Below are 11,539 nucleotides of genomic sequence, written 5' to 3' on the forward strand. Positions count from 1 at the left end.
TTTCTAGCTAAGTAACGTTTGACATATCATGTCAGGAGTCTAAACGTTATCCAGTGCCAGGCTTTTTTCTTCTTCTTCTTCAGACAAAGATGAAGCTAATGCCGGATTTGATGACTGCTGGTTTTCTGGGTCTCATTTCCAAGCGTGTTGTTAGGATAATTATGTTGCAAATTGGTTTGGTTTTCCAAGATTCAATATTCATTGTTGTTGCCATGGTGATCACCGTCCATCAGTTAGTGTTCTTTGCTTACCTAAACATGTTGTCACGTGAATGCTTCCTTTCTTTAAGGGATGGCTACTGGGTCTCTGTTAGACCTGTCTTTGCTAAGCTTGGGAAAATGACTATTTTAGCATCAGCTTCTGACTGAGCAGTGGATTGTAACTGCAGCTGCTTTTGCAGACACTTTCTGAGCATACTAAGAGCTCTTAATGAACATAGCTGCTTATCATGATGTTTTAATCAGCAGAAATATTTACATCTGCTAATTAGGCCCCGGAGTAGCGTTTCGGGCCCGTAGTGCCAGGTTCATCGGATCCCACTGATCTCATTTCCTGATATTACACTTCTTCTCCCCTTAGTGTGCTTTAGACTCCTGGGATCTTGCAAGCGAAGTTTTAATTATGAGAGTTTCCAGCTTGCAGAAATAGCCATCTTGATGGCTTCTTCTGCCGGCATGGGATTCCTGGAGGGGTTGGGATAGTGCTGACTGAGTCCTGGAGAGAGACGGAGAAAGACACAGGAGCCTGACAAGAGATGGCGGTTAGACCAACTCACTCAGGGTGGATATAGTTGGCCAAGACAGCTGGGCGAGCATGGGAGCGATGGGAGAGACTCCAGGCTGGAGCAAAGTCATTCTGGAAGCATCTGTTGCAGTGGGAGGGGATGGAGAGTCAGTGTTGCTCTGGAATGGCCTTGGGAGGAATGAGATGGTTGTGACCAATTGTTCCTCCAGTTAGTGTATGGAGTGTTGTTTTTCTGGATCTCATCACTGTTTCCCAGCCCAGGGACTACAGCTCTGAGCACTCAGAGCTGGAGAAATGGTGGCTGTGTGGTGGGGTCAGGTCACAGCTTGGGTGAAGACAAAGACGGGTTCTCTTCTGATGTTTCCTTGGTCTTGGGATGGCAAAGGTTTGTCTAGCTGTCTAATGACTGGGTGTGGATTGTGCGCTGAAATGTGCCCCTGAGGTGATAAGGAACGTCTAGAATAATAAGGATCTAAGGCGTTCCTTGCCTACTCTTCCTCTAGAGCAGAGCTCTTCTGTAATTTTGTTGACCTTAACTCCCTGCATTCTGTTTTCCTTTCACTTCTGCTGTGATAGACAAGGACTCTGTGGTAGTAATTCTCCCTGATCCACAAGGCATTTCTTCTGCCAGCACTAACTCTTTTCTCCTTGGCGAGAAGCTAGATACCCCTGTTTTCTTATCAATGTCCAAATATTAGCAGTTTTAAAAATTGGTAATAACTATACAAAATATCTCATTAGGCTAGATTTTATTAAATCCAAGAAACATGGATTTCAACAATAATATGGAATATTATATATTTCGGATATTATAATAATGTTATATATTATATGGAAATAGAAGGAACTGAAATGAAACAGGCCTTTAGTTCAGGTCATTTTCTTAGGGCAGATACTGGCAATATCTTGTTCTCACCTTCCTAGCAGAATGTGTTCTGGTGAGGCCTTTGAGGTTCTAAGATTGTATTTTTCAAAATTCTTTTAGTTGAAGAAAGCAGCTCAGCAAATCTCTTCCATGAGTTTCCAAGATCTAGCTCCCCCTAGGCTCTGTCTCTTGTAGGAGGATGGGTTTCATCTTCTTCTCAAAGTCCTGTCTGTTGGAAGTTATATAAGCCAGGGAAGTGTCTGTGGCCAGGGCCGTGGTTAGCTCCTTGTTGGGCTTGAGCAGGGCACACTGAGGTTGGTTTTGGGTGTCTCGGTAGAAGTGAATAAGGACAGGTGGTCACCTTGAGGGTGGTGCCCTGACCCGTGAGTGGGTTGGGACGGTGGGTGAGGAGAGAGGACTCTGGGGTTTCCGATCTGCAGTGAGTGAGGGTCTTCTTTTCAAGGAGACTCCATGGCACAGGAATGTGAGCGTGACTGAGTTCAGGGTATCATGGGCAGTGAAAAAGCTGTATGTGCTCTCTCTCTCTCTCTCTCTCTCTCTCTCTCTCTCTCTCTCTCTCTCTCTGTGTGTGTGTGTGAAGGAGATCACAATGTTGAACAGAAACAGGAGCTAAAGGAATGTGCAGATATGGGCTGTGTTTTCGAAGTTGGGAGATTTGACATATGTGATAATGGAACCATTCTATGGGCTGGGGAACTAATCTCTGAGAGAGGAACAGGAACAGGGTGAGGGAGAAGCCATTGTTCCTTATCTGGGGTTGATTCTCATCCTCTCAAACAACACAGTGGTGACATGAATATGGTGCAGTGAATACCGAAACTATCAGATCCAGCCCAGGAAACACTCATGTCTAACTGTCCTCCCTCAATAGGCCACCCCTCTGAACCAGATGCTGGGCATGCTCTGGGCTGCAGAGCTCTGGGCTGCAGTGTTCCGGGTTGATATGCTGTGGGCTGCAGTGCTCCAGGCTGCAGATCTCTGGGTTGCAGTCCTCCAGGCTGCAGTGCTCTGGGCTGCAATGCTTCGGGCTGCAGTGCTCTGGGTTGTTATGCTGTGGGCTGCAGAATTCTGGGCTGCAGTGCTCCAGGCTGCAGAGCTCTGGGTTGCAGTCCTCCAGGCTGCAGAGCTCTGGGCTGCAGTGCTCCAGGCTGTTGTGCTCCCTAACACATTCAGATTAAAGCTGAGTTTGTTTCTCTGGCTAGAAGATGATAAAAAAAATCAAATTGGGGTACAAAGTGGTGAGTTTCATTAGGGCATTTTCACACACCTTTTGTTTTTGCTCATCATCCTTTCCCTGGCCTTGAAACTCTGCCTACCTCTTGCTGATCCCTTCCCCTTAGGTATTTTATTACTCTTTCTTTATCTCCCCCATCCTTGCTCCCCATCCCGTGAAGCCCCTTCTCCTCCTCTCAAGGGTCTCTTTTCTAGAATGACCCATACTCAGTCTCTCTATATACACACATATAAAAAAATATAGTTTAGGATCTGTGTTTGAGAAGACATGTGGCCTTTGTTTTTGAGTCCAGGTAGCTTTGCTTAACGCAATAATGTCCAGTTCTAGTCTTTTCTTGTCTGCACCTGCCAGGACACCATTCTTCTCCATGACTGCATGGAGTTCCATCATGTTCACGTGCCACATCTCCTTACTCATCCTTCTGCTGATGGGCGTCTAGGCTGGTTCCATGCCCTGGCTACTGTCAACGGTGTGGCTGTAAAGATGATGGTTCAAGGATTATGGTACCTTTATGTTCCAGCATAAATTAGACTGTGACATTGGCATTTTGATATGATGTGGTTTTTAAGATTGTCCCAGTCCATATTAGTTGAAAATGTACTAGGAGGGAAATGATCCAAAGGACCATGAAGATTCAAGCAGGAATTTAGCAGAGATACACAAACCTACTAGAAGCCTAGCAGTGAAGAAGGGTGCCTTGCTGTTGGTCTGTACTCTGCTGCCCTCTTCTGTTTAGAGACTAAAAGTGCAGTTTTAATTTTATTTATTTATTTTTAAATTTATTTATTTATTAAAGATTTCTGTCTCTTCCCCTCCACCGCCTCTCATTTCCCTCCCCCTCCCCCAATTAAGTCCCCCCCTTATTTATTAAGTTTTTTTTTTTTTTAGCTAGGGTATTTTTTGCTGTATAGTGGAAGCTGGCTGGAACGCCATATCCTCCTGAGTGCTGGGATTGAGGACACGTGTGTGCCTATGTCAGATTGTATAACCATGTTTAAATTGATGTGCTATGGAATGCAGAGTGGAGGCTAATTGATTACAAAAATAAAGATATCTCTCGAAGGAGAGGCATGTAGCTCAGTTGATAGAGTGCTGACCGCACGAGGCCCTGGGTTCGATCCCCAGCCCTGCATTAATTAGTCACGGAGTACACACCTATAATCCTAGCACTTGGGGTCTGGAAGTGGGAAAACCAGAAGTTCAAAGTCATCCCGAGCTACAGAGCTTGGTCTACGTGATACCCTGTCTAAATGTTTTGTCTCTTGAGGTTTCGATCGTGAGGCTTTGGGGGCACAAGTGTGGTCATCTGATGCTTGCATTACTAGTGCAGATACCTGGGTTCAAAGAAGGACACTCTGGTGTGGTTAGAAAGGAGGACATAGACACAGACAACCCGGTCAGTCATTCATGCTGTGTGCAGCCGCCTCTTAGCATCCTAGCAGGCAGAGGGCCTGGACCAGCCCAGCAAGAACATGGCCCAGAAGACTGAGTTTAGATAAACCTGGAGATGTGGGTTAGGGGTTAGTTGAGACATGGACAAGTGATTCAGGGCAGGCTGGCTTCCACACCCAGGAAAGTCAGAAAGGCCTTGAGGCAGAGGTATTGAAGTGGACGTTTAATGGGGTCTTTGGCTGCTTGGTCAAATGAGAACCCCTTGTGTCACCTCCTACACCAGAAGCCAAGTCCCATAAGGACTTGTGAGGAGTCCTGGGGTCAAGCTTAGAGAAGTCAGAAAGCAAGCTGGCATGTGTGTGTGTGTGTGTGGGTGTCTTTCTCCTTGCTTCCCATCTTTGGAAGGAACGTGTCCGCATTCACTGTCACTCCAGAGAAGGATGTTGAGAAAGCAGGTTGGGATGGACTTCTGGGTCAGCACAGATGGATCTAAGGTGAACAAGTATCTGGCAGGAAGATGTATTAGATTGATTTCCTGTTTGGGAGGAGGTCTGACCAGATGGCGAGACAGGAAGTGTTCTGAAGCAAAGAATTAAAGTACCTGTTACAAAACCAAACCAAAAGCACTCACACGCTGCATACCCTTGAGTGGAACAAAGCCATTCATATAGTGAAGTGAATGGCGACTTTGAAGTGGTCTGAGGAGACAGTTCAGTGGGTAACAGTGCTTACCATGAAAGCAAGAAGACCTGAGTTCAAATCCCTGGCACCCACATGAAATCTGAGTATGACTGTGTAATCACCGTGAAGGAAAATGGAGACAGGTAGGAACCAGGAACATGCTGGACAACCAACCTAGCTGAAGCTTCAGGCTCAGTCAAAGATCCTGTTTCATTAAATAAGGTGGGGGGGGGAGAGCGAGCGAGCGAGAGAGAGAGAGAGAGAGAGAGAGAGAGAGACAGAGAGAGGACAGCCAATGTCCTCATGTGTTCATGTATACTTGTATTTACACAATACGTGCCCGTGTACTACCTCTCACAAATAGATACATAATAAAATAATAATAGACAGCTCTGGGATTATTGAGGAAACCCTGACTGTGGAAGCTGGAGTCTTAACCACACTGGTCCTTCTCAGCACTGGTTTGTGTTCCAGGCAGAAAAGCTCAGCCGTGTGCTATGTTTTAGACAGACCCATACAATCATCTAAAAACTGATGTGATGTTCTGAGAACATGGCCAGGACACTGAACATAGTGCAACTTCAAATAAAAGTCCGAGTTCCCAGAACATTTCATGTGGTCTCTACTGGTCCAGTGGGCTATGCTTTGGAATTGGGAGTTTCCAGTTAAGTTTTGATATCCATTTTATTTTGTTGATATCCATTTTATTTTGTTTATATCCATTTTATTTTGTTGATACCCATTTTATTTGGTTATTTAATTGGCCAGATACTTTTAATGCTGATCATTTGACTGGAAATATTTGCAAATATTTTTGAGGGGAACATTTTTCTCAACAATTACCTAGGAAATATGATGAATGTACACAGTCCATCTGGTGATTCCAGGCACCAACAATATTTTGTTTTCCTTTCCTTCCCAACTAGAATTTTTTAGCCTAAATTATTTTCTTGTTTCTTTCAGGCTGCATCTGTCTGTGTGTAGGGTGGGCAGAACTGTCCTAGGATCTGCAGCTATGGTTTCTTCTTGGCCAGGTTAGTTTAGGAGACAATGATGTGTAGCAGCCTAGGTGGGGGGTCTGCAGAGTACCCACTGGGATTTCCAGGTTCTCAGAACAAGGATCCAGACCCAGGACACATGACAGGGACAGAAACAGCACTGACCAAGGAAGAATGAAAATGATCCCGAGTTGGATAAGAGTCAGAAGCTCCATGGCTTCGGTGATGGGCAGTTCGGGACCTATGGAGAGCTCTCTTGCTGGCCATGCTTCTTCCCAGATGGCAGCCTTGTTGGCAAGGGTTTCCAGCCTTTCCCTCTGTCCTTGCTTCCTCTCATCTGTCAGTCTTGACCCAGACTCAGCAACTAAGACATGATGCTCATGACTTGCAGAGATGTCAGTTCACTGGCAGAACCACATGTGGGAAAATATGACATCATCAGGATGACATCAGGATCTCTCTTCTCCTTTGGAATCTCCAGAGAAAGAATTTTGAGGCTGTGCAGAGTGCAGTGTGGAGATGGTAGTGTTTATTACAGTAAAGTGGAATGTTTTCAGGAGACCAGAGCTCCAAAGGGCCACTCAGTGTTAGACACACTCCCAAGTGGGGAGAGTAGACAATGGTCAAACAGACCACTGTGCAGACCTTTATTGCCTACATCTTAGGCAGGCTTTTCCCTATTTCTAAATTCTCTAGAATAGACAGCTTTCCATGAAGGGTTTTCCTGCCCAGGTGATTGGCAGGCCCATGGATGAATTCTGGGAGGCCACATTAGTATTTTCTTATTCTTTGTCAGAAAGCTTATGACTAGATATCATGATTTTACCGTCTTCTGGGTGGTTCAGAAAGTCATGCCTCTACCTGTGGGGCCAGAGAGTTCACATTCTTCTGAACCATAGGCACAATTCTGCCATTTCAGTTTCACATTTAACAGGAGATTTTACAGAGTAGGGCTGCATTCTTCAAAACCTCAACTATCTGTCTACTTAGCAAGGAGAGACGGGAGGACTGCTCCATCCTACACTGCTGGCTGCCACCATGACTCAGACACAGGGAGACCCACCATTCTCCCTTGGGCTCCACCCATAGGTGCTAATAGGAGCACAGGAGATCTGTGTTCAGGTCCCAAAGAAACACAGTTAAAGTAATATTGTGCAAATGCAAATGTAACACAGCTTTGCCTAGTTAAAGTAATATTCTACAACAGTTGATCTTTGTATGTGCTTACTAATATTGAAGAAGGCCAGAGTTTGAATTTGTGTCTGGTTATCTTATTTTTAGTCCAGATGGAACCAGCTTCTACCATGCATCTTTCAGTTGTGGGAAGGTAGTACTAGGTTTGCACACTCATGGTTTGTGCCATGTGGAGTGTAACATACGTTTCTTTATTTGAAGTGGGGTGGGAGTGTGTGCCACATCATATGTGTAGGCCGGAGTCAATTCCTCTCACTTTCTACCATGTGGGGCTTGGGAATTGAACTCAGGTCATTAGCTTTGATGGCAAGTACCTTTACTCACTGAGCCATCTCAATGCCCCTCCAGACCTTTTCGTGTTCTTATATAATTTATGCTCGAAGCATCACTGATCCTTGTAATGCAGTGCTGCCCCAAAGAAATAGTGTCCATCTACACTGCCCAGCATGGTGTCCAACTTGCAGGAGGCTGTTGGACATACACATGTGCCCAGTGCAGCTGAGAAACTGGGTTTTGATCCATGAATTTGAGCATCTCATCTGATAACGCGATGATGCTGTCCTCCATGGCACAGTGAACCCAAATCTGGTTCTTTGGTTGAAAATGTGAGCGGTTGCATTGAGGTTCAGCTAGATGAGACTGTCCAGGGATACCCCATAAGCTTCCATGAGTTATTGCTGCTCTGACCTGGTTGCACATGCACACTGCATAAAAATCCCTCTTTGTCTCAATTGCAGTTTGATGGTTTGGACGTTTTGATTCCTTGTAGGTTCAGCGAAATGAAGACAAGACTACCACCTTGAAGCTGGCTGATTTTGGCCTGGCTAAACACGTGGTGAGGCCTATATTTACTGTGTGTGGGACGCCCACATATGTAGCTCCTGAAATTCTTTCTGAGAAAGGTAAGTATTTCTCTCTGCTCTTTGATACTCAAGCTCAACAACCAACAAATGCTTTTCTTAGTGTTTTCCAACAAAGAGCGGTTAAAAAATTCTCAGTTGAAACTCATGCTTACTAAAAAATTTGTGTGTGTTGCATGCGTGTGAGTGTGTGTGTGTGTGTGTGTGTGTGTGTGTGTGTAGGCAGGACAATGAGATAAAAGAGAAGAAGGAGAGAATCTGCTCAGAGAAGGCCATTTGTACCCAGGTCTACCACTAGGGGAGAAAAATGGAAACATTTCTTATGCTAAATGGTAAAAAATTCCTCCACTAACCTCCATCTAAAGGCAAAAGGGATCTCATATCAAACTCCATGAATATTCATTCCTCATTTGTAAGGATCGAATGAACTACTTTGGCAACATACTTTGCAGAGCATTTAAACAGAAAATATATGGCAGATAGCCTGACAGTTGTTGCATTGTGAAGCGAATTTACCTCCTGGCCGAGAGAGGCTCTGGCGAGTTGAAAGCTTGGTCACAGGTGGAAGACATGTTGGATGGGTAGCTCCTCATCTACACAGGAACCTGGAAGCTGTGACGAGGACACAGAGCATGTGTGAGGCTGGGGTGGGTGTGGGGGGACTTGAGAAGACTAGTCTTACTGGATGTAGAGTCATGCAGACATCCCAAACAAGAAATGTTTAGATCTTGAGTAAAAGGTGTCATGGCCACTGAAATGTGGTAATAGTGATATTAGAGAACACTGATAGCAAAGATGAATTAGATGAGAGACAAATCAGATTAGCATATGCTTATAGGGAAAGCACACCAACTAAAACAATAGAGACCCACATTAGAATAGAGACATCAGTATATCAGTATAGACTACATCAGTTTAGAGACATTAAAAGATAGACACCAGTATAGAGATATCAGTATAGATTACATCACTTTAGAGACATTGGTATATAGAAAGATATCAGTATAGACCCACACTGTTGTCCTATTGGCAAGGATGGGAAGTTCTGGATAAATGTATAAATGTGTTGTATTGGCTCTTCAGTCTGATGGCTAAACTGGTGGGCTTGTGGCTCTGCAATGATGCCAGGACAAGGACAGTTAAACTCAGACAAGCCATGAGTCCTGCCTGCAGGAGAGAAGGCAGTCAGTAGGGGCTGGGCTACATGGAAGATGGAACTGGATTGGGAAAGAACAAGTTGTAGAAGGCAAGGGAAAGTTGTAAGAGAAGGGCAGGCAGAAGACTCTGTCCCCGAGAGTTGGACAATCATCATTGAGCTGGCCCCAAAAGGGCCGTCAGGACTTTTATTCTCTTTAGTCTCTTATTGATTTGTATCTTGATAATCTTGCTCTGAACTTAGGAAATGAACTTCTAATGTCCATTTAAAGCTACCAGTTGTGTTCATTTCCTAAAGTCAGAAAGTACTTGAAACTGTGTCCACGCCCGTTTGTGGGCGGATAAGTGAGGTACATAAAAGCCTTGACCGGGCATCACTGTTCTAGTTCCGTTTTGCTCCTGGGGCAAACACCATGACCAAAAAGGCCACTTAGGGGAGGAAAAGAATTCTTTCATCTTGCACTTCCAGGTCACTCTCAATCACTTAGGGACATCAGGGTGGGTATGCAAGGCAGGAACCTGAAGGCAGACTGCTTGCTATTCCAGCCAGGGACCTTGCAACCAGGAAAGCAATAGAAGCCAAGGCACAATGATGCTTGATGGCCTGCTCATAGGTTCAAGGGTAACTAGCTTTCTTATTCAGCTCAAGCCTAGGGATGGTACTGCCCATAGTGGGCTTGGCTCTTTTATCCGCATCAATTACTAATCAAGATGATTCTCTATAGATACTGATCACAGGCTATGTTCAACTTCTCAGGGAACTGTAGGCTATGTAAAAGTTGACAGTTAACTCTAACGAGGACAACTACTTTGCACATCATCTCATCTCCAATAAGTCATATGACAATCAGTGGTCATATTTGCTACTTCTTTTCATTGTGACAAAATATCCGGCAAAGGCAGCTTACGGGAGCAGGAGTTTTTGCTTTTGTTGCTGTTGCTGCACAGGCTAAGAGACAGAGTTTGTCACCCTTGACCCTCCTGTCCGGGGTTTCCTGCCGCTGTGTTCCTGCAGGTTATGGCCTGGAGGTAGACATGTGGGCTGCCGGTGTGATTCTCTACATCCTCTTGTGTGGCTTCCCGCCTTTCCGAAGTCCCGAGAGGGACCAGGATGAGCTCTTCAACATCATCCAGCTGGGCCAGTTCGAGTTCCTCGCTCCTTACTGGGACAGCATCTCTGATGGTGAGACTTGGGGGCTCCCTGCGATGAGACCGAGGGCCGCGGGTGTTTGGAGGGTGCGAGGGAAGCTTCGTGTCATGTATCAACTGTCCTCACGCATAGATGAGCGGCTGGGAGGGCTCTCAGTGTAGATGGGGCCCTCCAGTCTGTGGATTCTCCTGGGTGTGTTGTATTAGCTTTTCCCAGGAAAGACGTTGTCCCGAGAAGGCTATGTCAGCAGCATAGATAAATGCATACACCTGTGTCTCTCTCCACGAAGGCAGAACTTATTGAGTAACAATAAATTCATAAAATAATGTTAATGGTAGCAATTTGCCAGATTGATAATTGGACCAATGTTAATACAGGTTCTTTTATTCCAGTCTTAATTACTACTATTAGCTCTTACATCATATGTCACAGGATAAACATGTATACACACACACATGCATGCACACACACGTGCACACACATACTATTGAATAGATACAAAAGGCCGAAAAGGGTTGCAGCAGAATTTCAAGAGGTTTCAGAGGCGGACAAAAAGAAATTAAGTAGACTCTACACTGATAAGATAAGGACCCCACATTAGAGACAGTTGTAAGGTTGCCAGTGCCAGGCCATGCCACCCACTGCCATTGTCAGCCAGGCTGCCGTCACTCACGGGGTTTGAGAGTGAAGTGGCAGGGTTGAGTTTGGCTGAGAGTTTAAAGGACAGGCTTAGGTCTGTTGCCAGAGCTGGCAAGCAGGTGGGTGTCAGGGCCAGAAAGGAAATCAGGAGGATGCATCTGTGAAGCATGATTAATGAAAACTCAGAGAGAGAAACTGGGGTTCAACCTGAAGGCCTGAAAAGCAAAGCAGCCAGCCACTGGCTCTTACCTCGACCTCAGTCTGAAATGGCGATCCTGCCTCCTGGAATCTCAGAATGAGGCTGTGTGTTGAGAGCTGTTTCCTCCTGTTTAATACTCCTCTCTAGGACTGGGATTAAAGGCATGCACCACTGGGATTAAAGGCATGCACCACCCGATTTCTATGGCAACTAGTGTGGCCACTGGGATTAAAGGTGTGTGTTGCCATAACCTGGTCTGTAAGGCTGTTTTACTCTCAGATCTTCAGACAGTCTTTATTAAAATACAATTGAAATGCCCCCTCAGGTTTGTAACAGTTGGGTAGGCTGTATCAGCAGTGGGGACGGAGCTGAACTGAAGCCCCAGGGACACCTGGGAGTACTCTGCC

At 45.4% G+C, this 11,539-nt stretch overlaps 1 protein-coding gene across 1 annotated transcript in view; it reads left to right on the forward strand.

The window, feature by feature from the left end:
- Dclk3 (doublecortin like kinase 3) overlaps window positions 1-11,539 on the forward strand; it is a 47,699-nt gene that overhangs the window by 32,289 nt on the left and 3,871 nt on the right. The window contains exons 3-4 of the mRNA XM_005348016.2: window positions 7,899-8,031; window positions 10,160-10,327. Of these exons, the coding sequence (XP_005348073.1) occupies window positions 7,899-8,031; window positions 10,160-10,327 (301 nt within the window). The remainder of the gene's footprint in view (window positions 1-7,898; window positions 8,032-10,159; window positions 10,328-11,539) is intronic.

Source organism: Microtus ochrogaster, chromosome 5, assembly GCF_000317375.1.
Source record: "Microtus ochrogaster isolate Prairie Vole_2 chromosome 5, MicOch1.0, whole genome shotgun sequence".
Classification (NCBI taxonomy): Eukaryota; Metazoa; Chordata; class Mammalia; order Rodentia; family Cricetidae; genus Microtus; species Microtus ochrogaster.